The sequence below is a fragment of the Melospiza melodia genome, chromosome 6 (assembly GCF_035770615.1).
Source record: "Melospiza melodia melodia isolate bMelMel2 chromosome 6, bMelMel2.pri, whole genome shotgun sequence".
In the NCBI taxonomy this organism is placed as follows: Eukaryota; Metazoa; Chordata; class Aves; order Passeriformes; family Passerellidae; genus Melospiza; species Melospiza melodia.
The window spans coordinates 70,213,517-70,240,743 of NC_086199.1; the positions used below are offsets into that span (position 1 = coordinate 70,213,517).

Sequence of the window (27,227 nt, forward strand, 5' to 3'; positions counted from 1 at the left end):
AGCTCCTAAGACCGATGCACGGTCCGGACGGCCGTCCCGCAGGGGCTGCAGGGCGCACACCCAACGCTCGGGAAGGCCAGGCCGCTCTTCCCACCCACTCTGGGGCTCGGCACGCACCTACGAGGGGCTCTGCCTGCGGGGGTGGCCCGGGCCCCCCGCGCCTCCGCAGCCGCCCCCTCGGCCTCGGGCGCTCCGTGCCGGCGGAACGCTGCGAGGGAGCGGCGGACGCGCCCGGACGGCGGCCGGCAGCGGGCGGGGCGGGGCGGGATCCCCCAGCGGCGAGGCCGCGCTTCCGGCGGGCGGCGGTGACGGGCGGGCGGTGGCGGCGGCAGGTACCGGCACCGGCGGGGCGGCGTGGGGTGCCCGGGGAGCGCGGCCGGGCCCCGCCTGCAGCAGCGGGGCCCGGCGAGCTGTCTTGGTGCTGCTGGGGCGGGGGAGCGGGCCGGCGGCTGCGGCTGAGGCTGGGGCTGAGGCTGAACGGGCCGGGGCTGGGCCCGGAGCCCCGAGCGCTCCGCCCGGGTGTTGCCGGGCTCGCCCTGTGTGAGGGAGCGGCTCGGTTCGTCCGCGGTGCGCGCCTGGCGGGAAGAGCGCGGCTGGTGAAGCGCCGCGGGCACCTGGGCGGGGAGAGCCGGGCCGGCCGCCCGCGGTGTCCTCGTCACCGCTGACCGGGGCAGGCGGTGCAGGTACCGCCGGAGCGGCGCCACCGGGGCTGCTGCTGGCTGCTCCCGACCTCGGCGGCTGCGGCGGGGCTGGCTGCCATTAATCCCGGTGCCCAGCAGCAGGGGCTGGTACTTGTCCTGCCTTCAGGCAATTGCCGTGTACTAGGGGACCTTTGTTTTAACAGTGTAAATAGTAAGTCCGTGAGTCTCGTGAGCAACCTTGAGGTTCCCTCAGGGGTCTCCCAGGAGATGAGTCGAAGGGAACGGGAGAGAACAGATGTGTTGTGGAGGGGGTGATGAGGAGGAGGAGGAGGAGGGCTGCAGCCCGCGCAGGGCTGTGTGTGCCTCGCTGCCTCTCTCACACGAGTCCGGGGTGGGTCCTGCACGGCACTGAGAGCAGCTTCTGTACTTTGTGCAGCAGCTCCGGAGAGGACACTTGGAGAGTTCAGCACTTTTGCCCTCAGACCCTGCAGAGAACAAAGGGGAAGTTGACTCCTCGCTAGAGTGGATTTCCAGCGGGCACGGAGGTGGCCTTCAATAAACGGATTGAGGTGACTGGGGAAGGAATGCTGCTCAATTAAAAAGTTGTTGGAATAATGAAGGACCAAAGGCTTCCCTGAGCAATAGTGTGTCTGTCCTGAGTTTACTGGTCATGGTGAGCCAGGACAAGGTCTGGCTCTTGACCTCTACGTTCTTTCAGGGTAGTGCCAGGGTAGTGATGCTCTCGGTGGTATCATCAGTCTTGATGTGAGGGAAGACAAGGGGTGGGCTCTGTGGGTGAGTCTCGGTTCTGGACCTCATTCATGCACGTGAGTACCCTGAAGGTCTGCTGCTGAGTAACTGCTCCCTTTTCTTTCGACGTGCTTATTTTTAACACTGTAGCAAAGTGCAGGGCCTTGATTGATGTGTATAGAAAAAGAGACATCTGTGCAAATAGGCTGAAACTGGGAGTTGTGGATGGCAACAGAGTCATAAAAATAATCCTGGAACCAGGACTGTGTTGCATCTGACCATTGCTTGTTCATCTTGCATGGAAGAAGAGGTCACTTGGTTTCTGTAATTCTTTATTGTATGTAGAGCTCCAGGGTGTGGTAATATATGCATGGACATATTTTGAAGTGTAATTCACTTCTGAACTAATAGTACATCTCGAAGAAAAACAGGAAAAGGAAACTACCAAGCAGGTGTAGCTTAGAAATAAGTGATAGAAAAATAGTGAAATGAAATTGCAGAAAAAAATAGTTTTCATGAACAGCAGCCACCACGATTTCCTGGGTATAATGTAAATATGGTCTTCCTTGGGTAAATTCTGGATGTTATATAAGGAATTTTCAGTTCAGAATTTCTGTGGATATTGTATGGTTTGAGTTCTCTCCTTTAGTGGAGTGTGCTGTTCTCCATCACATGTCTCTCTTATCTAGGAAAGTTAACTTTTATTACACAGCAAGTGTCCAGGTGTAGTGCAGTTGCAGAAAACATACTTAAGTACTTGGAAAAAAAGGTAACAGTTGGGTCTTTAGAGCTTGGCAGTAAGTAAATGCTTCTGCTGCCATGTGTGATTCTTAAGGTTTTAAATCTTTGGCTACAACTTTTGCTTTTCAAAATCTAGGTATGTAATTTTTCTTATCTTATTATTTGCTATATGGAGTGTACCACTTACATCTTGTCATGACATTTATGTAAAACAGATGCAGTTTTTAAACGGAGTTAAATCTGTTGAAATGCTCTTTTATTGTTAAAAAACATGAAATGATTTAACAAACACTTTACTCATTTTAACAGCTATATCACCATGATACATATGGACTTTCTGTTTAAAGACAGATCCTTAGAGATCATTTTTAAGTACACAGGAGTCTCATGTGGCTTCACTATTGGAAAGTGAAATGTATATCCTTATATGAAGATCCTCAGTTTGTGTTTTACATGATAACTCCAGTTCTCTCCTTCTCAGAGCCTAGTTCCCAAGCATTTAGAACATTTCGTGTCCTAAACTGCTGTATGGTTATCTGATGTGAGATCCTGTGCTTTTGCCTTTTGCATGTTGGGAAAGGGCTGGAGAAAAATCTTCAAAATCTCCTGGGGCTCTCTGGGTACTACAGTATGGTTCACAAGAAGGACCTGAAATCTAAGAGGTCTTCTGCTCTGGATCCTGCTTCCATTAACACCATGGAGCAGTAACCTACGGCCAAGGAATGGAGCTGGCTGTGAAAACTTCATGAAGGTATCTGGAGAGCCTTGTCTGTTTTTCCAAGGGGTGAGGCCAGAGCACTGTCCACTGGGCTCTTTTTGTGGTGTGGATTCTACTAACAAACAACTTCCTTCTTCCACATGGTGCCACACTAAGATAAATTTTATGCCTCAGGGGAAATCCCCCAGTGCTGTCTAATAACCTGCCCTTCTGTCTCTGGACAAGTGCTGCAAGTTGACTGTGACGCTGAGTGGTGAGTGTAGGGACAAGTGTAGGGACACTTGGTGACTTGCTGGCCCTATGGCAGTGCCATCACTGCTCTCTGGGAGGATTTGGTCTCCAGGTGTTTCAGAACTCGTCTTTGGGGAAGTGGTTGCTCCCAGGCATCCCCAAGAATCTCCCATGAAAGGCATCTCAGTGGATGGCAGCAGTGAAATGTGGGTCCTCTGTCCCCACTAGGGCTGGGAAGTCCCTGAGAGCTGTGAATGCTGAGAGGCTGTCCTGGGGAGCCATGGATGCTTCCTCAGCACAGAGCACTGGCTTTTGGGGCTGCTGAGCTCCTGTGGGAAATGCTTTAAGCTCGCTGAGTCATAGGAGTCAGTGCCTGCTGTTACCATAGAAATGGGATCAGCTGCTAGGGGTGGGGAGTCCTGGTCCCTGGCTCCACTGCTGCGTGGTTCCAGCATGAGCTCAAAGTGCTGGGGAATCTGATTTTTTGCTCCTTGTCCTGTTGATATCAGAGGAGGTCAGGCAGCTCTGGCAGCCCTGACCAGAGGGCAGGGAAAATAATTTTGCTTGGATTTTTGCATGGCTGCAGTGGTGGGACCCTGTGTGTCTGATATGTTGTTTTGAAGACCTGCTGTCTGTATATGTCATGTCTTTTGTATTTCGGGAAGCATTGCATTTGATTAGCAATAGCTTTCAGTCCTTTGGGAGCCATGGAGAGGTGAAAACTGATTATAAACTGGTGAGTAGCAGATAAAGGAGGATAGGAAGTAAATAATAAGCTTGGAATGGTCCAAAGGGAGAAGAAAACCACTGAATATCCAATTTCCTGTGCTCTCAAAATTCATTCTCAAGCTTGGTGGCAAGTATAGACCTGAGCATGGATGTGACACCTTCCAGAGCTCAATCTCTCACAGGTTTTGTCCTCTGTGCTCAGTCTGAGTAAATGTTTCATTGTTTTCTCTGCATAAATATACACATTCAAGCTCCAGGGATGGAAGATGCAAAACATTGTCCCCCTCTCCATTCTGCTAAAGGAAATAGCTTTACTGTGAATATACTTTTCACACTAAGGTGTTGTGCCTCCTCAGATCATCTTTGAACCCTTTGCTCTCCTTATAAAGCAAAGTAAGCACAAGCATTGCTGTGAAACAGTGCTGCAGAGACTCTTGCTGATGCAAGGTGTCACTTGATTTTTCTACACTTCCTCTTGGCTTGCTGCCTGCTGACCACTGAATTACTGTCCACGTGGTCAGTGTGAGCAGTCCAGATCTACATAGTTGTCCTTTTTAATGTTTCCTTGCTAACTTCCAGGAGACTGAATTCAGAGGATAACAGCAGCTTCTTAAGGATTGTCCTTAAGAGTTGGTACTCTTAGGAGGTCCTGTATGCTGTGCTAGCTCAGTCCCAGCTTTAATGTATCTTCTGCTTCAGATGAGAGTGAGAAACATTTGCAAACAACAGCAAACGCACTGAGCTGTCTGTTTCTCGGACCCTCTTAATTCTTTGGTCTGCTTATTGCATGCTTGGTGAAAAATACTCATTCAGACAGTATGGCTTTAAATGAAAGAAGTGATTCCTTGCTTCTAGCTATTATGTAGGAGAAAGGATTTACTGGGTGATGCTGAAAGGAGATGAGGATTCTTTGTGTATTGTTCTCCCTGTTTTACTAGCTCCGCCTAAAAAATTCCTGTTATAAGGAGCTGTTCACTTCTCTGTTCAGATCGCAGCACACTGAAGCACGCACTTCAGTGTTGTTGAGAGCTCTGGTTCTCCATTATGGGGAGAAGGAGGGGGGTGATTCTTGGGAAAGCTTCCAGTACTGGGCCAACTGTGGAAACAGCCGGGCTTTGTGCCAGCCCTTCGGAGGGAGGGGGAGCTCAGAGCCATACAGGGAGTGTATCAGGCAGGGGCTGGTGCAGCCTGTCGCCTTCTGCAGAGTCCTGGTGCTGCTTCTGTTTCAGGAGAGAAAAACTGTTCTGCCCAGAGCTGTGGTCAAGCAGAGATTCCTTGAGAGGGTTGGTACAGCCCTTGATGGCTTTTGATAGCAATTGGCATGAAAGAATCTGATATGTTGTGCCTCTGGCAAGGAGGAGGAGGAGGAGTTCCTGCTTGTATTAAGGGGGAGGGGACACAATCTCTGGATAAGTAAGAATGAGGGAGTATTGGGGGGAAATCGGTGAGAAGAGGAAGTGTCTCTGTGGGGAGGTAGATCTGTGATCTCTGTGTCTCACCTAACAGTCTCTGCAGTCCGTGTTTAGACACAGCGAAATAAACTGCGGTGTGTGGGGACCATGGCTGCAGACCCGCTCACGGATCTTCAGGATGACCTGAACTTGGATGATACCAACCAGTCCCTCAGCCAGCTCAAACTGGCCCCCTCCATAGATGATAAGAACTGGCCATCAGATGAAGTCCCTGCTTTTCCCAAATCAGGTAAGTTTCCTGCTTGTTTGGGATCTGGGTTTTGGCCAAAAAGCAGTTGTTTGTCTTGCAGCATTGTGGTCTTATCTACATAAACAGAGAGCCCCAGCTCCATTTAAAAGCTTTATAGATGCATTAAACTTGCACCACACCCAAGTGAATCAGCCTCAGTATTGAACAGCACTAAAAAGTGCAGAGCCAGCTGCTGTAAATATGCTCTTCTCAGTCCTGTGCCTGGCTGCATTTTGGTGCTGACAGAATAGATGTGCTGTAAATCTTTGAGTATGCTCCATTATGGTCTCTTGCAGGAAAGTTTGGCCTTCTGGACTGGAATGGTCTCAAACTTCCATCTGGGAGGTGGGGCTGGAGATCTGAGTTGTTGCTCTGAAATCCTGTGCTGTGAACTATGAACAGAGAGGTCAGGAAAATTAGCTCAAGGATAAATAGTATGACCATCCATCAAGGGACTATGTTAAGATCCTCCTTTCCCTAAAAAGCCATGACCGTGTCCTTGGGTTTTGTCTTTGTGAATATTTGTGACATATTTGAACATTTGTTTGAGGGAGTGTACATTCTGAGGGACACATATGGATCTCATAGGACTGAGAGGACTCTTCTGAAGTCATTGCTCAGAATTCCATGTCCACTCAGAATTTCAAAAGTGGGTTTTCAAGGTGTGTAGTTGCATACGTTAGTCTCATGTAGAAGTGCCATTTTTTCTTATACTTCTATCTTTCTGTACTCTCCAATGTGCTCCAGATCCCTTCTTCTGATTGCTTGTTTCTTGTACTTTGTTCAGATGACTCCAAAGGCTCCCCTGAGCCTGTCACTCACCTGCAGTGGGATCATCCCTACTATGATATTGCCAGGCACCACATTGTGGAAGTAGCAGGTAGGAACCTTCCTGTTTTCTCCTTTGATGTCTTTGCAGCTGGGCTGAGGAAGGACTTTTCTAATAGGGCTCTGGGGACATCTGTTGTTTGCCAAGACCAAGTGGCAATGACAGGTGGCACAGAAAGAACACCAAACTTCTTGAATGTTTGTGATATGTGTAATTTTCCATTGACTTCAGCTAAACTTGGGTTGCTTCTTGGCTCTTGCTGACTTGATTATATTATTGTCAGGACTCAGTTGATTTTGCTGAATTGTTTTAGATATGGCTATTTACTACATCCTGAACACAAAAGTGGTTTTTGCTTGATAATGCCACAGAAGTTGTGTAGTTAAGCAATACAGCTATAAGGTCCTCAGCTGACTGAGTAATCCACAGTAGGTGGAATCACTTGTATCTTGCCATCCTGTTCAGAAATAACATGTACAGAAATCTGAAGTAGGGGGAATAGGCCTGTGTTCCACTGCAAGGAAAGACCTGATCATTCAGGGTCGCAAGCATTTGGATTTTCCTTGTGTTTTCTTGTCCATATTATTTTATTTATGCTAACCCTTGGTGATATACTGCTGGGGACCTCTGTGAGAAAGAGTTTTGGAGGATTCTTTAGGTTGCTGTGGTGAGCCTGAGTGAAGGGTAAGGCCAGTTTGTCTTGTATTCCTTGTTTTTTTTTAAAAAAGAAGCACTTCTACAACTTGTTGTGACTTGATTCATACTTCCTGCTTGACTATAGCCACCTCCTACCCCTCCTGCTGCCACCTCCTACCCCTCCTACTGCCATCTCTCTGTAACTTGGTCCCTGCCCCACATGTGAATTGTCAAGGAAGCAGAGGCACAAGCTGGAGTCCTCCTGATTCAGGGTTGTTCTGCACAGCAGAGTTTGACCACAACGAAAAGAGTCTCTGGCACTTACTTTGGTAAGAGTTGTCTTGATATCATTCTTTTCTAGGCAGTTTTCTCAAATGAGCTTTCTTTTACCTGATCTCTCATGTTCCATCTTTTGTGGAACAAAATTATAATGGCAGACTCAAAACCTTGTTGTTTATTGTTTTCCTGCTCAGTTTGACAAGCCAGGTGTTTGACATTTGGGCTGTTATGCCTTATAGGTTTGCCAGAAGTGTTTTCATTTGCAAATGTTTTGCTAAGCTTCTTTTCCATGGGGCTGGAGTTTCAGGACTGCCAGTTATAGAGGTCTGCACCCTGGTCTCTGCTGCTGGAACTGGAAAGGGACAGATGTGTGGGCTCCACCATTTCAGTAGTAATAGCCAGAATATTTGGAATGTGAATGGCACAGGTATTTGAGGACTGTGGGAAAGGGTGAGTTAAACGATAACAGTTGTTGCTTTAGGCTAAGTTTCAGACAAAGTGCTTAGCAGAGTTTAGATCAGAGACATTGATATGACTGGAATGTCAGCCCAAACCAAGGATATACTTTGTCTGCTGCCTCCTGGGATAAACTCCACTCTTTCTGAGGTATTTCTGTTCCAAGGTAACGTGACTTTTTCTTTGACAAGCTCTCTGAATGGAGTATGGCTCCAGTGGAGGTGTGTGTCAGTGGCTGTTGGAACGGAGCCATTTGGCCATTTGACACAGTCTAGGGTAGCAAATGAAGAATTAGCCAGCTTCCTGAAAAGATTCCGGGGTGGGATGATGGCTGACTGGGAGCTGTGCCTGCATTCTGAACTCTTCCCTGTTGTGGTTTAAATTTGTATTCCTAGTGAGCTCCGTGTCCCTGCAGTGTCTCTGTATAGTGCAGAAACAGCTCAGAGAAGCTTCTGTTCTTGCCTCTTGCTGGCCAGTTTTCACGGGTAGCTGATGTGTCTGGAAGCATGTGATGGTCCCACACATGGCATGTGCTGTGATGCCTTTCTTGGCACTGGAAGAACTTAGAGCACAGCTCCAGATAGAGGATTTGCTGCCATGTAGGTTTGAGACTTGCTGGTTTCTCATCTCCTCAAAGGAGAATTTAGGAAGTGAATCAAAGGGATCTGACTTGTAATCTTGGTTCTGGGGAAGCTGGTAATTTTTGTTTTTGGTCAGTAATTGAGAATTTTAACTGTTCAGAGTATCGGACAGGGTAGTCTTCTCTGGATTGTTGTTGGAGGCAATCAATCTGGGACAGTCTGGAAAAATCCCATTAGAGGTAGCCAGGAGAATAAAAATCTCACTGGAGGATTAATATGAAACTGTTCATATGTGGCTCTGCTGACAAATTGTGTTTGTCAGCAGCTCCAGGTGCAATGAACAGTGGCTATGCTGAGCCTGAACCAAAATTACCCTAGATCTCTTGTAAATATTAGCAAATGGCAGCAGATCAAGGATAGTTTTGTCCACTCTGTTGATTCATTAGCTTTCTGTCCCATGTCCTGCCCTGTTCTGCAGTTCAGAGCAGAAAGTTTGTGGCTAACTCTGTTCCTGCCTGCCCTGAAATATGTTCTGTGATGATGGTGCTATTTTGAGACAAAAGCAGAAGGCTGGTTCCCATCCTCAGGCTGAACTTTATGATCCCAGTGTTATCCTGTGTGGTCAGAAAGTAAATGCTTCTTGCTGGATGTGTGCATTGAGTTAATAACTTAATAAAAGCCCAGTTTTGATGTTAAAAAGTTAGCACACTCATTTTCTAGCTGGCCTTAATTCAGTCCAAGGCGTGCTTCATTTGAAATGTCTGGCTATCTGACCTAAGAGGGGAAAGTACTGAAAAACTTTATGCAGAATTTGTTCAGAAAATAAGTTTTTGGGGTTTGTTTCTCACTTAAAAATAGTGCAGTGGTTTCATGGAGACTCTCCTTTGTGCCCTATTGCTCCTGTCTCTTCTGGGGACTAGGATCTTGTGGGAAGAGGCTGTCCATGGGAAAGGAGCAGGCATGTCACTGCTGTCCCATGTGTTGCACAAAGATGACAGCAAAAGGCATCCGGGCCACAGTCCTGAGGGAGTTCTCAGAACTGGAGTATTAGGAATCACAACATTTTGGTTTAAGGAAACATTCTTTTCGTTCTGGGACTTGATGCTTTTCTGAAGGAAGATGTTGGTGTTGTGCTGTTCCTTTCAGATCTGCCTTAAAGTGTGTGTTTATGGAGTGTTTTACACAGGCTCTGGAGAGGTCTCTGTGTGGTTTCGTTCTTCTTCATTCTGAGTGCCTCTTTTTGTGAGCGCTGTAGCAGTGAAATTCCTCTTTACATGTGGCCTGAAGCTGAAAGAGAGGAGGCTTGATTTCATTGCACAGTCCACTTCTGCTTGATTTCATTGCACAGTCCACTTGGTTTTTTCCCTTGCTCATGTCACATAGAATTTGGAGGAAACACAAGCTCCTGGTTGAGAGGGAAACACAAGCTCCTGGTTGAGAGCTGTTAAGGAACTATCCCAAGTTTCTGTTATGTTGAGAGTTTCTGTGTTCTGCCAGTTCTTACATGGCAAAGGTGCTGCTTCCATCCTCTTGGGGGTTGAGGCAGATGTGACATAGTCTTGGCCTTGAATTTTAGCAGAAGCTGAATTGCAAAACTGAGGCAGGTAGTTAATAATAGTCTAAAGCAGGTTTCTGGAAATGGCAGTTCATACTGGAAACCTGTGGCTGTGTGGGAAGAGCAGAGCTCTTGTCAGCTCTGGCAAGGTGTTCCATCCTCATTCTGCTGCCCAGTCTGAAATACTGGTCTCTTCTTTGTGGTCAATATGCAAAACTATGGCTATGAGGTTCATCAGCATTCCCATTTTACACAGTAATTGCCTTGCTTTCTTTTGGGATAAGAAATCAGAGGCCTAACATATATTGGCGTATGAATTCCTCACTGCCATGGAGGGTAGAAGATAGTGTATCATTGGTCAGGAAAGTGGCTGTCACTATATACTCCAGCTATGCAATCCCTGCCCAGTGATTTCAAAACTTTGTTGGAGCTCAAAGCATGTTTCTGCTAGTTTGTGTGGGAAATCTGCTGCCTCACACCATTAATTGTCAATCTGTGAGGCTGCCTTCGCAGAAAAGCTGTGATACCAATACGTGTGAGACCTGTAACTGAAGTGGGAAAACAAGGTGGAGAGCTGTGAGTGTACCTTCTTTTGTGTTACTGGATTGAAGCTGCAATTCCAGCAGTAAATCTATTTTCATTGGTGAATCTGGTTCCAGACCTACCCAACAAACATGACTGCAGGTGCCAGAGCTGTAACTGGTGCTGATGATTTGCTGTAGGTGTTGGTGATTGACATGGGGAGGTAGCATCAATCTTGGAGCACCAGTAGCTGTTGTTTCTCTAAGCAGGCAAAGGTGGAAGTGGCAGACAAAACTTGTGTTGAAGATGTTTTGCAGGGTGTCTTTGGTGGCTAATGGACTCAGCAAAGGGTAACAAGGGTACTTTTCAGGCATGGTACATTGTTACTGGCTCCATCAGCACAGACTGCCTGCATTTCTGCTGCTTTTGGGTGTAGTTTCCAGCTTTTAACTGTTTTGTTTGTTCATTTCTTTAAGAATATTTTGTATGATAAAAAATATTAATTGCCTCTATAGAATTGAGTCTATAGACTCAAAGCAAGCCCAGCTTGTGCACCATATTTTGATATGCAAGGTCAAGGGAAGGAAGAGTATCTAAGGAATTTTAAGTTTATAAGGGAATGGAGAATTTCTTCCTAGAGCTCTGCTCTGCAAAGGCTCCTGTCTTGATAGGCCCATGTGAGTCTGCTGAGTATATAGCTGTGAGAGTGATGGAAAGGGGCTAGGTGTGATAATAAATGCCTTCATAAACTATAGGAACCTTTTTAAAATTCTAATTGGCTGTTCAGTTTTTTTACTCAGAATCTACTAATCATGAAAAAAAGTTATGGGTGTGGGATGTGTTATTCATATGGTATGATGCCATTCTCTGTACACTTCTGAAGTTGTTCAGAGGACTTCAGAATTAATTGCAATTAACCCTTTTAAAAGTGGGTTACAGCAGTTACCATTTTGGTGGCAGAGGAAGTCTAACAGTAAGGGCAAGAAATTTGATTATACAGAGTTAGTTGCAAATTCAAAAAGAAGATTGGGGAATCAAGGCTTGCTGTTATTGCCTCTAATTGTTAGATAAGGCTGCTTTTTGCAGAGGAGCATGGGGGGGAAGATGAAATGGAAGGAGGTTGAATCCTGCAAGACAGCAGCTAAATGCGTCCCGGTGGCAATCTGGCTAGGCTCTCAGACTTTAACCTCATGATTACTTCCTGGGAAAGGATGCAAAGCTTGGCTTGCTATAACTTTTTTTCTGTTCCTCCAGACCAGGGTGCACTTGATGGGGCCCAACCAGGTAGGTAGATTTTTTGTGGAGCTAACATTTGGTTCTGTAGATCATGGTATTCCTTTAGCATGACCATGGCCTGTAGCTGGACTGTCTCAGGGGAGCCCAAACTTTGCTCAGCCTTAGGCTGCACTGGCAATTTTTCAGGAATCCAAAGACTGCACAAAATTGTTGTCTGAAGGCTGCACCTCTGCCTCAGACACAACAGAATCATCTGAGCCAAATTTGGTGTGTGGGCTTTACTTTGGGCACTTCGAGGCTCATGGGTCTCAATGTAAATCCTGTTCCTGTCCTGTCATGGTGGTGGCCTGCTTGGACCAGTTCAGTTTGAACTCCAGTTCATCCTGTTATCGTATGTGGTTTGGAAGTTCATTCTAGGATTGCTTCCTATTCTTTCACATGATCTACTGCTGCACTCACGTGCTAAGCAGCTGGCACTTAAACTGGATTCTCCATCTGAAAGCAACTGTTATCTATTTCTTCTCCATTTGGCTGCAGAGATGTTGTGTTCTGGTAACTTGTTTGCCCAAAGTTGGGCTTGAGTTCCCTGGGCTTGCTGAGCATTTGTTAATACTCTCCGGACTTCAGTCCTAAGTCTCAGTAATTTGGCTGCTGGGACTTTCATGCTTCTCAATGTACATGAAAACTTCTATTGGTGTGAAATTCTTACTGCTAAGACCTTCACACAATCCATGGAAATGCTGATTCTCATTTCCTCGTTATGTGGAGTCTTCTTCCCCTTTTTCTGTGCTCTCAGACATCCTCCCATACTGCATTCTTTAATATGACCCTCTAGTATATTTTTGTATCAGTTAAAGCTAAATTCACTTCATAAGGCTTTCTGATTCTGGCAGCGTTTGGATATTGGGAATATCAAGGTGGATGAAATAATGTATTAAAATGCTTCTGCTTTGAACTCCCTACCTTCTTTTCCTTCAGGGCTAAATCCACTTGGGAATTCAATAGGCAACTAAAACGTACTATGCTTAAACATTTCCCAGCTGTGCCACAAGCTTAGTGCAGCTAATTGAAATGAAATTACATTTAACAGGTTTTTACTCACAGTGGCTCTGATTAAACATGCTAAGCTTTGTGAAACTTGTGTAGTAATATTCCAGTGTTCTGTAGTGGTGCTCTTTCCTTGGCCCTCAAGTCTGTTAACTTTGCTGTTTTAGCAGTAGCACTGGCTTTTGGTGGCAAGTTTTATCCATCTGCATTGTCCAAGTATCAAAGTATTAGGATATTCCCATATGAATCTTTCAACAAGAGAGGCACCTAACTGAGGTGACCTGGTGAAGGTAGGAATGAGCAGTCTCTAGACTGCAGCTAGGCTGCCTCAAATCATGACATAAATGCTACAGGATGTATTTCAGGATATGAAATGAATATATTTCTATTTACTTAGAAATAATAAATAACAGCATTTGCATGCCAAGGATGTATTTTCCATGTGCAGATTTGTGTATTTTTTGGCTGTGCAGATTCATTAATTGCCCTATCTTGGGACATTATTGCCGTCTTGGTGTGAATTTCTGCTGTGATACATTTGTATTGATGCAGGGTTTAATCTGAAACATTTGCCTCAGTATTTTAATTTCAGCCCTTTTAGAAGTTTGGCCTTGCACTCATGGCTTGGACACACAGCAGTGATTTTCCTTGCCCCTGTCTTAGAAGTGCCCTAGAAATGCTGCTTTTTGAGCGAGAAGAATAATGCAGTTCAGGCCTTAAAAGTGCCATAAAAATATTCAGGAGCTTATGTCAATCAGTGCTACAACTGTATATCTCTTTAGATGAGCAGCTGTCTTGTCTGGCTTTAGATGTTGGCTACTGTCTTGCTCTTTGTTGTTAAAAGCAAAATAATCTGAATCACATCCTTCAGGGAGGTAGTTTAATTCCAGTGTACTTGAAAATATTTTTTAAGTTGGGGTGTTCTTTGAGTACTGATGGTATATAATTTGTTATTCGTTTGTTGTTCACTATTGAGCATTCCTCATCTGGGAGAGGTAGGAGGCAGGCTGAGAAGCCAAGTGTTTACTTCATGATCTGTAGTTGTGTTCAGTGGAAACTTCAGCTATTTGCAATTGCAAACAGGGGGTGAAAACCTAGATACATAAGATTAATGCTGCCAACAGGAAAGCAAATAGTACAAGGGATGGAGCATCTGTGAAAGATCAAACCTGATAAGAATCTGTTCTGTAGGAGGCAGAGGGGCCACCTGAAGGTAGTTTCCTCCAACAAGAATGTATGGAATGGGCTTTAGGTTCTTGTTTATAAATTGGAGCAACTGATTGTTCAGCTTTGATGCTGAATTTTTGATTTTGTCATGTCTGGAGCAAGGAGACTGATCAGATATATGTCAGGTGGAAACAAGATTGGCAGTTGATCATTTTGAAAATCTCTGTGTTGACAGGCTGAGTTCAGTGTGATGAAACTGGAGCAGAACCCAGAACTCAGAAAAGGGCATGCTGGTTCCTTTCTAGGTCTCATGCATAAATTCATTCTGATTTGGAAGGCAAAACAGGCCACTCCTTTTTCAGTCATCCAGGGCACTGTAGATTATCTTTTGATGTACTTGGCCTGGAAATTGTCCAGGAGAAACATGCCATCTCTCCTTTGGAAGAGTCATGGATTGTCTGTTTATTCTTTACCAGCGATCCCAGACTATGTAAGGAACAAGACTGTAGACTTTGCATAGGCCTTGCTGTAGGCTTTTATATAATTTCAGAGAAAGCTATTTAAGGTATGTCGTTCTGGGATTGTGGCTTGTCAGGTCTGATAATCAGTGCCCAGAAACCTGAGCTGAGCGTATGGCCACCCACAGCATGGCACAAACATGGTACTGCACTGCACACCACAGAGGTCTGTGTGTGTGATTAAACTTGAAGTCTGCATCTGGCCCTCAGACCATCCACTCTGGTGTGAAATGCAGCCTCAGCTAACTGAAGATATCATCTGTTCTGAATTTAGCATAGAGCTACGTATGATCTGCAAAGATCTGTTGTCTTTCTGACCATTCTCTTTCATGAGTATAAAACTCAACCGATTCTCAAGTGCTGCATCCTCTTGGTGCTTTATACAGGCCTTTGTCCTTCAGATAGAGACATATGAGTTGCTCAAGACCAATGGGAAGGATCACAATATGCCATGTTTCTTGCCCAGGACTTTGTAACCTGCACTTAGTCTTTTAGACAACTCATTTACATTAGACCTGTCCCTAAAGCTCACAGTGAGCTACCAAGAAACTCTGGGGTAGGCACAGAGTGGGCTGCCATGGGATATGCAGTGTAATGTTGGTCTTGTGGCCTGGCTGTGGCTGTACCTGGTTGTTCCAGACGAGCCTTGCATCACTCTCCCAGTCCTGCATTCCGGGTCGTGCGCCCTCCCCTGCCCGTATCTCCGCATGTGTGTGTCAGTGTGATGGCCTGTGCCACCCCTCTGCTGGCCCCTTCCTAGTGCTGCCTCAGTGTCCTTAGCTTGGGTACAACTTCTGCCTTGTGTGCATCACTAAGTTCTGTGTTGTCTGCTGACTTGAAAATGGGACTTGCAAGGTGAAAATAGAAATGAGCAAAGTAGCAAGAGAATCTGTTCTGGCAAGATGGGGGCAAAAAGGGGCTAGGGGCATCTTAATGTCATTGCTGGTGTGTATGAATTCTCTGGCTGCCATTTGCAGCACCAAGTGGTCCTCTGGTACTAACAGGCAGCATTCCCAGAAATATCAGGTTTGCTGTTCCGAGACCCCAGCTGCTGCGTGGCAAGTGTAGCCAAGTGACAGTTGAGCGCCAGAGCCTGTGCAAAGCTGAGAAAATGGCTGCATGAATATTGTAAATCCATGCTGGGAAAAGGATATATTTCAAGAGGAATGATGTATTGCAGGTCAGTCCTGCATAAGTAGTGAGTGATCCTTGCTGCTTTTCTGTGCTGTGGTCTGTGTGAGATGCTTTACCATATGGGAGTAAGGAGGGTATTGTTGACTATAGCCTCAACAGCCCCATTCACTGTTGCACTCTCTGCTTGACAAGAAAACACAGGTTTCAGAGCAGGGTGAGTAGCTAAAAAGGTGGGAAGACTTTTACCCTTAATACTAAAGGAACCATTTCATCTCCAATGCTGCAAAAAAGAAGTCATCTTTGTGGAAATGGATTGGGTGTTGTGTCTGGGAGAGAATCAGACTTTTCCTCAAACTCTGTATGTCTGCAGGATTTGTGACCTGGTTCTCACTTATGCAAATCTCTCTATTCCCCAGCATGTCTGCTATGCTTGGCCATGCGTGTCTGCTTGGGCTTTGTTCATGGGGCTGAGATCTCTGCTGGCAGAAGTCCACTGATGGTTGAAGACTTGCTTTGGGGAAAACTTGGCTTGTTGTCTCTGAAGCCTCAAGTGGTGCCTGGGAGTGTCCTCCATGACATGACGGTGCTTTATGGGTTATTTGGCTCCAGTGTGATGGGGACTGTTTTCTGCATGGCTTTTACAAAGAATGCTTTGTCGTGCTGCACTTTGCAGCTCCTTCTGTCTCAGGCTGGAAAAATCTCTCTGTGGATGGAAAATCTAGGAAGCGGTGAAGAACTTATTCTACAATCCTTCTGGAGAATCCAGCAGCCCTACTTGGCCCATCTGTAGAAGAGACTTTCCTTTGGAAAGATGAGAAATTATCTGGAACTCATCCAGAAGAGTTCTTATCTGGAACTGCTCTTTTTCTAGGAATTTCTTGGTTTCCAGGGTATGAAATGGCCTGTGTTCTGTGTGCAGAACTAAACTCCAGGTGAAGCAAAAAACAGATGCACCAGACTATTAGAAGTTAGTCTGGGACTATGTGCAGGATGGAAGGAGTTGTTTTGCCAGTGAAGGGCAGTTTTCCCTGTGCCCCCCTGGACATGTGTGTATCGGGAGCAATGCCCAGGCACAGCTTTGCAGCATTAATGCTCTGAGCACTCTGCTCTGTACTTGCCTCCATCCCTATGTGCCCAGAGGCATTCTGGTTTCCAGTCCTTCATCTCCTTTCAGGGCTGGAGCAGGGAATCTGTTCTTGATTCTCATTGTTGACTTGCCAGGCCCTTGGCGTTCAGGTTTCTGCTTCCACACTAGGCCCATGATAACTGCTGAAAATCAGATTTAGCTTTGCTGGCAGCTGTGCCTTGTTATGGTGGTTTCTCATTCTTTCTTTACCCCTTGCTGCCAATACCACAATGAAGTCCTTACCTCCCTGTAATCTCTTGCATTTTATCTGCAGGTGATGACAAATATGGAAGAAAAGTCATTTTGTTCAGTGCTTGCCGGATGCCCCCAAGTCATCAACTAGATCACATGAAACTGCTGGGGTAAGTAGAATCTTAGTAGGCTGATGTTAATTTCTTAAATCTGACCTAATTCTCAGCTACTGGATTCCTGGGGACAGATCCATCTGCAGTAGCTTCTTTAGCTGGACATGTCATCCCAAGTGCTTACCTCCATTGCTGGAGTTGTAAATCCTCTGTTATGGCACACAAAAGGAGTCCCAAAGGGAGGAATAGGCTCTCTGTTAGCAGAGCACAAATTGAGTTCATCAGTTCTTTCTTCTCAGGTACCTGAAATTCACACTGGACCAGTATGTGGAGAGTGACTACACTCTGGTGTACCTGCACCATGGCCTGACCAGTGAGAACAAGCCATCCCTGAGCTGGTTGCGGGATGCCTACAGGGAATTTGATCGCAAGTGAGTAAAGCTGCAGCAAGCAAGCAAGTCCTGTGCTGTTCTCTAGCCTAACATAGAGAATCTTCCCCAGCCCTCCTGTGTAGCTTGGTGATCATAATTTACTGTCACTTATTCCTCTGCTTGAGGAGGTGGATTGTCGTTTAACACAGACTGAAACATAGGTTAAACAGCTCCTTCTGTAGTTACATGCTTTAGGCCAACAGGCAAGCAGCAAACCCAGGACCTGGTGCAAGTGTGTCAGCCCCACAGTATAATTGTAGGTTCCTGAGGAGGCTACTCACTGATTTTAGATGAAAATTGAAATACAGGGTAGCATGCCCTTAGGCTGCTAAGTGGCCTGACACAGCTACAGAGCATGGGAGAGCAGAGGCCATGGGTGCTGGGGTGTGGTGAGGCTCAGTGCAAAAGGCATGAAGCAACCAGAGTGCCCTAATCTTGTGGAAAGGTTGGTTCCTCTGCTTAAAGTGCAGCTTGTCATTACTGGGCTTCTCTTGACAGATACAAGAAGAACATCAAAGCCTTGTATATCGTGCACCCAACCATGTTCATCAAGACCCTGCTGATACTCTTCAAGCCTCTGATCAGGTACAAAGGAAATACTGTTGGAGGCTCACCTGCATGTTCACATTGCAGGGGAACAATGGGGCCTTCTCAGAGGGGCACAAGCTGAGCCCAGGCTGCCAAGCCTATCCTGGAGTCTCTCACCTTTTTCTGTCTCCTCCCACTTCTGAGCTCAGAAATACTCACACACCAGAAATACCTACAGAGTAGGTATTTAGGAACCTACAGAGTTTGCAGCTCTGTGCTACTCCTTTTCTCTCCAGCCAGGTAGAAGTAAAAAGTTTCAGGCTCTGTAACTCAAATATTTAATTTATTGTGATACTAAAATAATAACTCCATGAAGTAATTGGGAGTAAAATCTTCTCAAGCCTACTGCTGAACAAAGAAAGGAGAAATCCACCATTTGAGGGAGCCTGCTAGGGCTTCTAATGTACCTTGGAAAGTCTTTGCATCTCCTGGTAAAATAGATGGAGTGGGAGGGTGATGTGGGTGACATCTCTGCTGCTCAGCCATACCTACCCTTTGCTCCACTGATGTTTCTTGCAGCCCTCTGCACTCCTTTTCTGTAAGAGTTCAGTTCTGTTACTGGATTTCCCAATTCCTCACATATCTACCTTTCTCTTGTTTTTCAGCTTTAAATTTGGACGAAAGATTTTTTATGTGAATTACCTTAGTGAGCTGGAGGAGTATGTGAAGCTGGAACAGTTGGGGATCCCAAGCCAAGTGCTAAAGTGAGAATACTGTGTCTCCCCCCCTGCTTAGGGTTCTGTGAGAGGGGACCTTTTGGGCAAGGGAAGGAAGAGATTCTTCCACTCAGGTTTTGCAGGGTGTGCTGACAAGTTGCCTTCAAGACTGGTTTCTCTCTGTAGTCCTTCCTGTGTGTCCTTGGCCCCAGTCCTCAGTTCTGTCTTTGAGTTAAAAATCCTCCTGCAATGAGGCACCAGTCCTGCATCTCCCACTCACCCTCTGGGGACTTCCTGCAAGATGCTGACCTTGACACTGACCTGGAGCTCGTGGTGTGCATCTGCTGTTGTCTGGTCACCTGCTTAGCTCATTCTGCACTGCTCAGCTTGTCTTTGGGGCTTCCCAAAGTTCCCATAATTTCAGCCCTACCAGATTGCTTCCCTGTCCCACACCCACATATGCATCTGTCTCATCACAGTGCTGTCCTGGCCTCCTGCCCATGCTGTTACTCAGCTACTCCACCTTTTGATTACAGATAGATACTCCTTTTCTCCCTGCTTTTTTTTTTTTTTTTGGCAACGAGATGTTTGTTCTTGTGCTCCAAAGCTGCCTGTGGTGGTTTGCATAGGTGTAATTGACTGTACCAGCCTGGTGTTGCTACCAGTGGGTGTGCAGTGCTGGGTTCATGCACTTTCTGGGAGGTGGAGTGCCTTTTTACTAGTCTGTGTTTTGCTGCAGGTATGATGAATACCTGAGATCCCTGCAGAAACCTTTGCAAGTGCCCCAGAAGCCAACACCCCCACGCCCACCGCTGCCAAACCAGCAGTTTGGAGTCTCCCTACAGCAGTGAGTATTTCTGGACTGTGTTGCTTTTGCCCTGACTTGCTTGGTGTGAGGTCACTGTGTTTATTACTGAACAACAGCAGAAAATGGCTGCGAAATTTCTTGCAGTTCAGACTTCCTACAAAACTTCAATCATTTTCCTGAGGAACTCTGTACTCATGTCCAGATCCTGACTAAGTAATTTCAGTTCCACCCTCTTGATCCCTGGGTTAGATTATTTTTGCAACTTAGGGTCACTAAGGGAGGAGCAAAATAACAGCCGTGGGGACGGCTTTACAGCACTGGAAACTTTCTCTTGAGCAAAAGATGTCTGTAGGAGGCTGACAGGGTTCTCTTTAGGACTATGCTGCTTTGAGCAGCACTGCAGATTTGTTTCCTAGTTGGTTTTGAAATCATAAATTCTATTTTAAAAGCACTTCTATTCAGCCTTGTAGTGAACCCCACTCCCCATTCCTGCACAGTGACAAAGGCAAACAGACACTGGCAAGGGCTGGTGATACTGAGTAATTGTTGAAGGTATTTTTAACTGAGTGTGGTTTTGCCTCTCTGGGGAATGAGGAGGAGCCAGTACTGTGTAGCTAGACACATCCTCTGAGGCAGACTGGGAACACATTCCCCAGCTTCAGTGCAACATTTCCAGATGGTGTTTGCTGCCTGAGCTTGTTAGCAGCCTGGGAGGGGTCAACAGCTCCCAGCTATCGAGTGGTCTGGGCAATCAAATGTGAGGGTGGCAGGGAGCACCTTGGTGTCATGAGGTTTTGCCTGAGGGCATTTTGTTGAGAAATCTTCTGTCACAGGAATGTGGTGGCCAAATTTATTTTTTCTCATGTGTCAGCTTCTTTCTGCCCTTGCTCCTATGGGGAAGGAAAAAGGAAGTGTAACCCTTTTCACCTGATTCATAACTAGCATCCTTGCCTTCTGGGAAACCCTTTGCCCTGGCATATACAGAGATTTTTACAGAGGATGGAAAAATGTTCCTGTGGTCTAGTAATGAACTCATAGTTGCTCCAGTGAATGATGTAACATGATGGGTGAAGAGGATAGAAGGCTGGAATAATGGCTGAGCCAGGGATGGGGATAGCAAGATCATATGTAGTACAGCTTGTGTGGGTAAATTCAAGAGTTGGAGGCTGCATGTAAGGCAGGACCAGTCCTGCATACCAGTTGTGTGTAACCTGTTGTTTCTTGGTGCAGTCTCAGGGAGAAGAGCCCTGACCAGTCTCCTGTTCCTCTGGTGGTCAGAGACACCATTGCTCACTTGCGGGAGCATGGTAAGTGTTTGGGGAAGCTGCAGTCCCAGATCAGTGTCCTCTGTTCTGTCCAAGCTCCCATCAAGACTGTGTTAAGATAAAGAAGAACAGCAGTCTAGAGTAGGGTGTAAAGCCTGAACTAGGTGAGTTAGCCTTCAAGTGAGATTGTGGAGGGTTTAGGAAACCTCCTTCTTTCAGGAGTCCACGTTCCTACTTGTGTAAAAGTATCCAAATGCCCCTTGTATCCTTTGTCAGATAGTGGAAGCAGAAAAAATTGTTGCACTCTAAAAAAGGGACTTGTTGATATCTGTCTGAATGCCCCACAGCATGGATTTATAATTGCAAAGGCCAGCATTTTTAGAGACTCTCACATGGCTGATTGTTTTCTTCTCCATCTGCTGTCACTTCACAGCTCTTAATACAGAGGGGATTTTCCGGAGATCAGCAAATACACAGGTTGTCAGAGAGGTCCAGCAAAAATACAATATGGGTAAGTGCCCAACACATCAGAGCCCCTCTCATTCCCTAATTACTACTGTGCAACTGCAGCTGTGTAGGAACTAGTCCATCATGGATCCTCTCCTTCTTTGATAGGTCTGCAGGTGAGGCCTCATCTTGGGGTATGACCTGAATTGCAAGGGAGAAGTGTTTGGTACTTCTGCTGTGTGGAAAGCATTTTCCTTCCCACTTGTATTCCCTTAACTATTCTTTTTTTTTTCCTGAAAGTTTCCCTGTTTCTCGGGGTGAGATACACCATCTTATTCTGGTTATACTGAAGGGACTTAAGATGACCAGGATGGAACTTAGTCATGTTTGATTTGATGACTTCTAAAGATGTAATGCTGGATTCAGCACTGGTTTGTATATGATTTTGGGACATATTTTCCCACTTTGCTAGAAGATGTGGTACTTTGGGATTCTGTGTTTTTTAAAATACCTCTTCCTTAGTTTTGGGCTCTGACCATCATGTCCTGTCCTTTGTCTGGAGGAGGTGCTGCTTTGCCCAGTGAGCACTGAGTCTCTGCTCTACTTTCTCAGGTGTGCCTGTAGATTTCCAGGAGTATGAAGATGTCCACCTCCCTGCTGTGATTCTCAAGACCTTCTTGAGGGAGCTACCTGAGCCCCTCCTTACTTTTGGCCTCTACAGCCATGTTGTCAGCTTCCAGAGTGAGTTGTGACAAGTGCTACTCCCTGAAAGTTTCACTGGCTAAAGGCAAAGATGTCTTTGTGGAGACATGCATGGGATAACTTGTGACTGCCAGCAGGGCCTTCATCAGGACAGGTGCTGAGGATTGTCCTGTCTCTCTTGATTTTTAGGTGTGGAGGAGATGAAACGTGTGGATGTTGTTCGCAAAACGCTCCAGGATTTGCCAGAAGAAAACTACCAAGTGCTCCGTTTGCTGACAGCCTTTCTGGTGCAGGTGGGCACCAGCCTAAGCATTTACTTGTCATAACACTGAGAGGCACAGGCAGCCTAAAGGTGCAGGCACACAGCCTGTGTGGTCTATACCAGGGAGACTGGAAGCTCCCCAGGCTGGAGGTAGAACTACAAAGTAGCTGAGTAGAAGAGGGGTCTCAGATTTTCTTGGCAGTACTTCCTGCTGCCAAGAAAGCCACTGCAAGGCCATTCAAGCAAGAGGGCAGATCATGAGTGGTGATTTGGACTTGTAGAGATATTATCTGCCAGTGCTCTTGATCCTGTTGTTATGATATAGCTTGGTCAGCTTTTCTCCCCTTATTTTCTCTGTCTCTGGCTTTGGGGAGGGTAGGCAGCTGCTGTGCTATTCTGTAGGATTCACAGTCATCTCTTTCCTTCCCACATAGGTCTCTGCTCACAGCGACAGAAACAAGATGACAAACACCAACCTGGCAGTTGTGTTTGGCCCAAATCTGCTCTGGGCCAAAGATGTGGCCATCACTCTAAAAGCCATCAATCCCATTAATACCTTTACCAAATTCCTGTTGGACCACCAGAAGGAGCTGTTTGAGGCTGCAGAGGCCTGAACCCAGGCCAGCCCACACCTGCACACTGTGCCCACCTTCCCCTTCTTTGTCTTGGAGCTGTGACCAAGCTGTCTCCAGTACAAAGGGACCATTGATCTTCTGGGTGATGAGCAGAGTGAGGGCTGTGGAGATGATGGTGAAAGTGTGCAAGTAAGTGAGCAGGAGACCTGCAGCTCTGGATGGGCAGGGGAGCTGGTCTCCCAGCTGCTGAGACTGGAGTCCTAACCCACCTGCGCAGCTTCTCCGGGGCTCATCACCACTCTTCTGCCCTATCAGATGACCTGCCTTCCTTTCCTCCTTCCCTTATGTGCAGTTTTTCTGCCCTCCTGGTTCCTTCCTCAGCACAGATCTTTTTGTTCAAGCTCCCAATAGTCCCAGCTCACCCCTCCTTGCCTCAGCTGGGCTGTTTGGGCTAGGGCAGGGTTGCTGGGTTTTGTGATGGAGACATTCTTACTGTGAGTGCCATTTCTCAGCACTGAGCATGCATTCTGCCTTTCCCCAGGGGCACCTAAAGCAGGGAAGGGAGCAGCAGCCCTTGTGCTTCAGGTAGCAGCGTGTCCTGCACTTGCAACCACCACTCTAGACCCCCTGCTTTTGGCAGGCAGGTGAAGGACAGGCTCATGGCAGTGTGCTCTTGTTATCTGTCAGACTCCAAAACAATGAAGCTCAGTTTAGCCCAAGCCCAGTCCCTCTGGTGTCACCCACTCCAGGTACTATTCAGTGTTTGCTGGACTGTAGTGGGTGACTTGTCTCCTGTAGTTATCCAGCTCAGGTGTGTTTGTCCTTCCAGCAGCACTTCCAGCCTGACTGGGAAGGGTCATGCCAAGCTTGGCTGTGCATGCAGGCTAGCTGTGACCCTTTGACCACTGGTGAAATGGTCTGAATGTCAGGAGCAAGTGCCCTGGTGGCACTGAGCTGCTGAACACCATGGAGATTCCCATCTGTCCTGGCAGCAGTAGGCCTCTTCTGGCACATGTATCTGTGCTGACTGGCACAGACTGCCTTGACTAGTTTTTACTTTTTGAGCATAACTTTTCCCCAGCACAGTGTAACAGAGAGCATGGCCTTGAGGGAAGGTCTGGGGACTGGGGCTGTCCTTCACCATGGAGTGCAGCAGGCCTGGATTACAAATTTCTGACCAGGTGCTGAGCACTCGTGCCAAAGCTGTGAGGGAGCAGCTATTCCATGCCAAGGGCTTTTGCTGTGTCTCCTCCTGGGTTCATACCTTCCACCCTGCCATCTGGTCAGGTGCATGCTGTATGCCCTGGGCACAGCTGGAGAGGTCATGTTCTCTGCAAGGCAGGCTCAGAGTGGGGTGGTCCTGGCACCTCCCTGGAGCAGCTGCGATACTGTCACAGCATCTCTGTTGGGTTTGGGTTGCCTCATTCCCATTACCTGAGCTAAAAGAGATCCTTCTCCTCAGCCTGGGTCTTTCAGAGTTAAAGGAGGGAGCTTCTAGCCTTACTTCACTGGTGTGATTTATCTTTGTATCGTGTGCCTGGGCCAGACCTCCTTGCTGCATCTGGCCTCAGGGACAAATCTTTTGGACCAAGCAGAACTGTTTTTTTAAAGCTACTGGATGCTAAAGAGAATTTGCTTTTTCATAATATTTTAGCCTGCCTTTAAACACTGACCAGGGGTCAGTGCCCCTGGCATAGTCAAAGTAAATGGCATCTGCTGCAGGAATTAAGGAGATTGCTCTTTTTGCTAAACTCTGGAATGGGGATGGGTGCAAACATAGGCAGCTCTGCAAGGCAGTGCAGGTCCAGCCAGCTGCCTTGGAGGAGGCACACCAGCATGTGGGTGGGAGCAGTGAACAAGTAAGTAAACATTACTAAGGCTGGAGCAAGAGAGGTTCAAAGACAGGACTGGATCTGATCCTTTCTAGATACCGGGAGACTTTGCCCTGTGGAGGTTACCAGGCTGCTGACTTCTTCAAGCCTCCCTCTTCCAAGAGTAGGAGCATTCCCTGTTTGGCCAGGATATGAATTGCTTCATCCTGAACAATTCACAGCAGTAACTAAGTAAATGTTTTGGAGGGAGAGCTAATCTGCTCCTAATTCATTTGTGATCTCTTCTAGAGTGAGTTAGCAGGGCGGATGTGCTGTGGAGGAGTAATCTGGGGTGGACTAGTGTGGAGAGAGGTGTACTTCCCCCAGTGTTTAAGGGGCAAGGCCGTGGAGGCTGAGGGAGCCTAGTGCAGCTCCTTTTTCCCTGCAGGCATCCTGTCCTGTGCAGCCTTTGGTAGGGGGAGAAGGGGACTTGGTGCTCTGACTGTATCTGCAGCTGACACTGGCTTCACCTTCATCTCTGTGGAGGAAAGGCAAGCCCACTGAACTTCTGGGACAAACGCCCAAGCTCGGCAGCCTGGAATGCAAGTGCCTGTGTGCATGAGGCCTGGCCCTGTGCACTCTCTAGGGAAGTGGCATGTTCTGGCCTTGCAGAGCAGCAAGGACTGTTCCCTGCCCAGTAGCCAGAGGAGCAGTGCTGGAGTAGCTCCTGTCCAGGGGTAAAGTGGGGAATACTGCAAGTGTCTGAGTTATGGCTGGACTTTGGCGGTTTATTTTAGGGTGTTTTTTGGGATTTGGGTTGGTTTTTTTTTTAGTGAATTCTTGAAATGACGTTTCCTTTTTAGCAAAATAGAGGCTAGTTCATCCCCTGCTGGCAGGGATAAAAGCCTGTTCCAGTTCAGTGCTTGCAGAGAGTGTTCAGGGAACTACTACTGCTCATGGTAGGAAAGTGCTTGCAAATCCTGGAAGGGACCCACTGTAAATATCCCCTTTCCTCTGCTGCTCCTTGTGCTGGAGCTGCTGAGAGCCCTGGAGCAGGCATAGTAACCAGGGTTGCTTTTGCAGTCTTTTCTCCTGAATGCCTTGTATTGAAATATTCCTCCAGTGATCTGAGCGAAGAACTGGCCCGGGCCTGCCTGCAGCCTGTGTCAGGTGGGTGGTGACCAGAGCCTGCTCCTGCCAAGGCCATGAGGTTAAATTCCCTTCTCACATGGGCAGGGTGCTGGCTAGGCAGGGCTTCTCTGCCTTGTATAGGTCAGGGTGGTATACAGTTAAGGTGCTGGTCTGTGTCGGTTTTCTCCTGCTATAGAGCTGCCCAAGGGTCTCTTTCCTGGCTTACCTTTCAGGTTAGCTATTAGCCATTTCTTCCTGTGGGGTTACTTGTTCTGCATCAACCTCCTGCTTTTTAGCATCTAGAACATTCCCCTCTGCTAAACCTTCTGCTGTCTTAATGGCCTCTGATCACTCCCTGGCCCAAGCTGTGAACTGACACCAGAGCTTCTGGGCAGTGCAGGGGGTCGGGGGCCATCCAGATGCCTTGTGTGCTAACATGAGAGAGCTGAGGGCCAGTTTGGTCCCAGTTTCCTTTTTTATGCACAGGGGCTCCTGTGCAAAAACTTCTGCTTTGCTTTTGTTGCTGGTGTTCCCTGCCTTCTTTGTTAATGTTCATCAGGTGCACGCCTGGATTTTCACAGTTCACACTGTTTATTTTCTTTTAATCTGCACCAATCTTGTATTTCACAGTTTGCACTTTTTGTATTTCAATAAAAATCAAAATGTAATCTCAGATCCAGACATGTTCGTCAAGTGGCAGCAGCAGTGACACATCTACAAGAAACAAGTAAGGCTGTCTATGCTGCCAACCACAATCATGCTGCAAGGAAGGAAAGAAAGTATGAAATGCCCCCTGTGTGAGTAACTCTGAAGAAATATTAGGCTGCAGGAGCCTTGGGCTGGAAACAGATTTAAAACAAAAATGAAGTAGTCTAGATTTGGTTCTTCTGAAGAGGGATGTTCTTCCACATTACCATCTTCCTGTGATGATGAGCAGTCTGCCTAGGATTTCCAAGGGTGCCAAGCAGGAGCCACTTTAGGAATTGCTGGCTAAGTTTATCCTGGGGCAAGTGATAACACTCAGCAGAAGCCTGCACCTTCTCATTTTGATGGATGTGGATTACTAACTTGATGAGCAACAGTCTGGTTAGGACCACTGCACTCCTCTTGATCCATATTCAGTTCACCACTTTTTCCTAAGGACTGCAGTTTGCCTGTTAGTAAGCTTTTGGCTAGGATGCAAGAATTAGGAGTAGAACAGAGAGGGCTGGGGCTAAAGCCATCAGTGTCAGGCAGTAGCCTGACTGCTGGGATGTCAGCAATGGTGTGTCAGGGTGATGTGTTGATGCTGATGTCAACACTTGCATGTCTAAAATGTGTGCTGCTTGTCTGTTTTTACTGTACCAGTTAAGGCTACCCAGTGTTGCCAGCTCCCCTTCTGTATGTTGACATGGCCCCTGTAATGGGGTCAGTGTGGTTAACATGCCAACTATACAGAGAGATCTCAGACCTCCCCAGTGCAGCAGGTGGTCCTGGCTCTGGGCTTTGTCACAGTGACCTGCCTGGCATTGTGCTGTAGCAACATCAGCTCAGAGGAGCTGGAGAGCAGGTGCATCTGTCCCTGACAGGGAGCTGGCACTGGCAGGACTGCGTTAGTGCAGCCATGGGCAGTACTGAACAGTGTGAGCACCACTGCAACTGGACACTTT

The 27,227-nt window shown here is 46.9% G+C and overlaps 1 protein-coding gene across 10 annotated transcripts; it reads left to right on the forward strand.

The window, feature by feature from the left end:
* Positions 1-272: 272 nt before the first annotated feature.
* On the forward strand, positions 273-26,251 carry ARHGAP1 (Rho GTPase activating protein 1). 10 transcript variants are annotated; one of them, XM_063158972.1, is made up of 16 exons: positions 273-332; positions 1,078-1,210; positions 2,713-2,883; positions 5,317-5,511; positions 6,299-6,391; positions 11,624-11,653; positions 16,872-16,959; positions 17,202-17,333; positions 17,832-17,918; positions 18,527-18,625; positions 19,317-19,424; positions 20,616-20,692; positions 21,084-21,161; positions 21,710-21,838; positions 21,989-22,092; positions 22,496-26,251. In XM_063158972.1, the coding sequence occupies exons 4-16, from the start codon at positions 5,370-5,372 to the stop codon at positions 22,673-22,675; spliced, it is 1,347 nt and encodes a 448-aa protein (XP_063015042.1). In that variant the 5' UTR covers positions 273-332; positions 1,078-1,210; positions 2,713-2,883; positions 5,317-5,369; the 3' UTR covers positions 22,676-26,251. The 10 variants fall into 10 exon arrangements, with proteins under 10 accessions (XP_063015042.1, XP_063015043.1, XP_063015051.1 ...); XM_063158973.1 differs by having other exon boundaries at positions 5,326-5,511; XM_063158974.1 differs by having other exon boundaries at positions 314-332; positions 1,081-1,210.
* The last annotated feature ends 976 nt before the right edge of the window (positions 26,252-27,227 follow it).